General features: G+C 37.9%; 1 protein-coding gene across 1 annotated transcript in view; it reads left to right on the top strand.

The window, feature by feature from the left end:
* Positions 1-1,527: 1,527 nt before the first annotated feature.
* LOC104500936 (plasma membrane calcium-transporting ATPase 1) overlaps positions 1,528-4,951 on the top strand; it is a gene marked incomplete at both ends in the record, with an annotated part of 16,526 nt that continues 13,102 nt past the window's right edge. Inside the window, 4 exons of the mRNA XM_010144665.1 lie at positions 1,528-1,725; positions 2,603-2,857; positions 2,938-3,063; positions 3,428-3,571. Of these exons, the coding sequence (XP_010142967.1) occupies positions 1,528-1,725; positions 2,603-2,857; positions 2,938-3,063; positions 3,428-3,571 (723 nt within the window). The remainder of the gene's footprint in view (positions 1,726-2,602; positions 2,858-2,937; positions 3,064-3,427; positions 3,572-4,951) is intronic.

The following is a 4,951-nucleotide window of genomic DNA, read 5'->3' as shown; positions in this document are numbered from 1 at the left end:
ATGGGAGCATCTGGTTCCTCCATGTTGAACCAGGACACTAGTAAAATTGCTCTTTTGTATTAAACCTCCAAAGCCTTGAATTCAAAGTGAATCTAAGAGTGTTAGGATAACTCTGATTTATTATATACACTAAAAGTGTTTAGTTTGTTTCGCTTTTGAAATGTTATGCACATAATATTTTGCCTTCCAGTTAAGTAATTACATAGCAGTTGTTAGCATTGAAAACTGAGCTTTGCAGTTCAGTAGTCTTTGCAAAGTCTTGACACATTATGTGATGGTTCTAGAAAATGTTAGAAGTGTTAAATACCTCACTTCCTATGAAAGCCAGTTGCAGTTAGTATTCTTGTTGATCACCTAGTGTGTTTGCAATGCCTTTTTCACTATGCAGTTGGGTTCACTGCTACTAGGAAAATTGTTGTCTCTGAGCAGGTGCTGATCATAACCCTGGGGGCAATATGATTGTAGTATCCAGGCCTTTGTTCTGAATGTGGCTGGATGTTTGACCATTTTGCTTTGAAAAAGGAGCTAGTGGCTTCAATTCTGAATGGTGGGTTAGGCAGCTGGAAACTGTTGAAGAGGTAAACAGGAGGTGTACTTACAGAAGACCTTGAATGCATAACCTTGCACTGAATTTACTTGGTATTCCATTATTTAAGGACTTGGCCAACTCTTGAAGCATGCAGTGTTTTTTAGTTACGGGTCCTTCACTCTTGCCTTATAGTGTCCCTTAAGGATGGTTCAAGTATTGAAACTCTGAAAGAAATATACCATATAAGAAAAAAAGATAGGTACAAAACTGAGGTGACAGACCCTGCACAGTGCTAAACATGGGCTCTCTCTGCGTGAGAGGAGATGGAAAGAAAGTGAAGCTTTGGCAGAGCAAACAACTGCTGTCCAGGGGGAATCAACATAATTAAGTGGCTGCCTCTCCATGATGCTTGAAGAGCTCCACCAGCTTTTTATGGTGTTATATATCGTAACTGAATATCACACACGTGTAATACTTATAGTATTTTATATTATTAGTTATAGTAAATGTTACATTAATTGTAGGATCCTAGGATGTTATCTCTGAATACAGAATCCCTACAGCAGCAACCAGAGCTGGCTTCACAGGCTGTGGTCTTGCTAAAGCTGCATGCTTCACAGGCTGTGGTCTTGCTAAAGCTGCATGCTACACAGTCTCAACAGTAGTAACTCTACTAATGATCTTATCTTACAAACTTGTTTACTTTGTACAAAGGTATGTTTATTACTATTACTCTGTTGCTATGCCATATTAAGTGTAAGCAGGTAGATCATCGGCTTACTTTATATTGACAAAGTGAGGATTATAAAACATGGCTGGTTTTCTATAGTGATTAAGATTTAAGGATAATACTTCTGTAATTATATTTGAGAGATGACTTTTCAGTATTACTGAAATATGGAGTGGGACTTGACTCCGTGAATGGGAAACCTTGATCATTTCTTACACGAGGGTGAAATGCAAATAAGTGTCACTAACTTTGTCTTATTATTAAATAGGTTTAAGTGGAAATCCAGCAGATATAGAAAGGAGAGAAGCAGTTTTTGGGAAGAACTTTATACCTCCTAAAAAGCCAAAAACATTTCTTCAGTTAGTATGGGAAGCTCTACAGGACGTTACATTAATTATATTAGAAATTGCAGCCGTAGTATCCTTGGGCCTTTCTTTTTACCAGCCTCCAGGAGGAAATGAATCATGTAAGTAAACTTTTGGAAAAGCAGATACCTGCCTGTATTGTACTACTGACTTTCCTGGTCCAACATGCCTATACTGTAAATCCGATGGGAGGCATAACACAGTGGAAAAGCAGCTGATTGTTCCTTGCGGAGCAAACAGTACTAAAACATTAGCTTGCCTTAAAAGGGCAATTTGAGATTTCCCTGGTCATAATCTGGTATCGTTCTGGCCAAAATAATGCCAAAGGCAAAGTGCAAGCAGCAGAAAGAAGCACTTGTCTTAGATCCAGTCATATTTCTGTGCAAGTGTTGTGGGTTGCTTTTTTTTTTTTTTAGCTTTGCCTCAAATATGTAAGCAATTTATAATTTGCGGTCATGTGCTTTCTTTGGGGAGTCAGCAAGTCTTAAATTTTCCTTAATTTGCAAGATGACTGTTAACTTTCTAATTTAAGAAATGAAGCTATATTTATACTTCTAAACGGAAGATGAAGGGATCTGGCCTTCCTTGAACTAAATTTTTGCAATGGTATCTGGCTTGGTAAGGTAAAGTGGAAAATGTTGAGCAAGCAGATGGTGGTTAATTATTTGTCTAGTCTGGCATTCTTCTGCAATCATTTAACAAGGTAATAAGGACAGGTAACTTCCTATATCAACTTCTCTTGCCGTTCAGATAAGCAGGGATGTAAATTCTAGGTGGTTTAATTTCCTTGAGCTGCTCTAGCTTTTAGGTTCTTTTGCTTCTTTGTGTGTTATCTTTACTGAAAATAAATGTAAAATTGCAAAAAAGGCTAGCTTGGAAAATGTTTTATCAACTATTAATAAGTTTTTCTGTTTGGCAAAATTTTTTTGTTGAAATAACTGTGTGAACTTTCTTAAATCTAAACCCCATTTTCTACAGTATGTGGATCAGTAAATGTTGGTGAAGAAGAGGATGAATCTGAAGCAGGTTGGATTGAAGGAGCAGCAATCCTCCTATCTGTAGTTTGTGTGGTATTAGTAACAGCTTTCAATGACTGGAGTAAAGAGAAACAATTTCGGGGACTGCAGAGCCGTATTGAACAAGAACAGAAATTCACAGTCATCAGAGGTGGCCAAGTCATCCAAATACCAGTAGCTGACATAATTGTTGGAGATATTGCACAAGTAAAATACGGTAAACATATTTTTAAGTTGAACTTTTCTTTTGTTTTTAAAGAAGGAACTGCAGTCAACATACCCAGTGATCTCTCGTAGGTGATCTTTTACCAGCTGATGGTGTGCTCATTCAAGGAAATGACCTCAAAATTGATGAAAGCTCACTGACTGGAGAATCTGATCATGTTAAGAAATCTCTGGACAGAGATCCTATGCTGCTGTCAGGTGTGTAACATTTGATAATTCTTGTCTTGTTTGTTCTTGGGGGTAAACTTTTTATTTAAAATTTTGAGGTTAAAATCTGGCAAACTGGACCTTGTCTAGGCTGACTCCTAAAAGCATCCAAAACCAATGCAACTAGTATGAAACTTTGTCACAGTGAGCAGGCTCTTAAAACTGACAAACATTTTCTGTACTTGCTCATGGTTTTAATTTCCAGATAGTTTTGGCAATTAAAGCTCTAGGGGAACACAGTGATATATATACACTTCTCACAGTTCCATCAACATGAATTGTGAGAACTCATTTCCTTTGTGCTCTGCCATATGACCGCTAAAGTCTCAGTGGAAAACCTCATTCATTTTTTCAGGTACACATGTGATGGAAGGCTCTGGAAGAATGGTAGTTACTGCTGTAGGTGTGAACTCTCAGACTGGAATCATCTTTACCTTACTTGGTGCTGGAGGAGATGAAGAAGAGAAAGAGAAGGAAAAAGAGAAGAAGGACAAGAAAAGTAGGCATAATAATGTTAAATTCCTGGGGAGGGAGGGGGAACTCCTGAATGTTACCAGATAAAAATATGTTCTAGTCACCTGGAGCCAGAAAGCTTTCTGTAAATGTCATACCTTCAGTAGGTTTCACAAAGGAAAAAAAAAAACAACTCAGATCCAGTGACCTGAGAGTACATGAATGGTAATAACTCGTCACATGGATTTTTACTTAAATTTCAGGTCTCATTGGTCAATTAGAGGTTAGAAAGTTTACAACTTCTAGCCAGCCATGTATAAATTGTTAAACTGCCATCTTGTGTAACTTAAAAGTACCTTCATGTCTAATAGCAATACTTGTTTATGGCAAACAGGCTGTTACCAATGGCTCAACCTAATACATATCTAGTTCTGCTTTTGACAGATGGAAAAAGTCCTGTATAGGGAATTCTTCTATGACACTTGAAGGGGAAAAACTCTTCCGGAGCTGAAACTTTAAATGCTCAGATATATGCACCAGGCAAATCCCCAGAAGCACTTTTCTATAAATTTTATTTCTGAGGGATGGGTGGCTTGTAACCCAGAGCAACTTTTGAGCCCTTCTGTGAAGTATGAAATGGGCTATGTTCCTTATTCTGAAGGATTTGCTCAGTAGCTGGAATTATAAGGTCACTTATCTAAGCCCCTAGCCTTATCCTGAGAATCAAAGCTTAGAAATATTAACCACTAACGTTTTGACACTAGCTCTTACGAGGCACGTTCAGGGCTGAGCTTCACCACAGCAAAAATTTTTCTAGAAACTGTTGTAAGGTCTACTGGATAGGACTGAATCTGAGGATTCCGGACAGAAAAATAGACTTTTTTATCAGAGGAGTTATGGAAAGCCATAAATGGAAAGCCAAACAGAAATGTGCTTTGGAATCTCAGTGGCCTTCAAACTGAACAGGCAATTGTTGAAATGTGTGTTTGTGCAGGAATTGGGATTGAACTGTGCTTTTTGCCTTGTCCTAATCCACAAATAATTTACAATTCTGACCCTTCTTGAAACTTACTACTTTAAGTTTCTTCAGAATTAAGTTACATGAATTGTTTCAAGATGAATTGGAAGTTGAAAACTAGTTTCAAACTCAAGCATGGTAGTGAAGGGTAAAAGTTGACCTGTGAGACTTCCTGGGATTAGCGTGGAACAGTTTCCATCTTTTGCTCCTTCTGTTACAGAGGAAGGAGAAGGAAGCAAGCAATGGTACCAGCTGCTACAGGAGATACAGAAAAGATCATAGCTTTTATTAATATTCTGACAGTGTTTATTTTGTAAGCAGAAGTCTTTTTGACAAGTAGTGTTTTGCTGTATCCTAGGGCCTGAACGCTTGTGGGTTTTTTTTGTCCCCCAAGATAGATAACTTCCT

The sequence above is a fragment of the Buceros rhinoceros genome, unplaced genomic scaffold (assembly GCF_000710305.1).
Source record: "Buceros rhinoceros silvestris isolate BGI_N320 unplaced genomic scaffold, ASM71030v1 scaffold25311, whole genome shotgun sequence".
Taxonomy (NCBI): Eukaryota; Metazoa; Chordata; class Aves; order Bucerotiformes; family Bucerotidae; genus Buceros; species Buceros rhinoceros.
The sequence above is the reverse complement of the archived record's forward strand: the minus strand, read 5'-3'. Positions and strand labels throughout refer to the sequence as shown.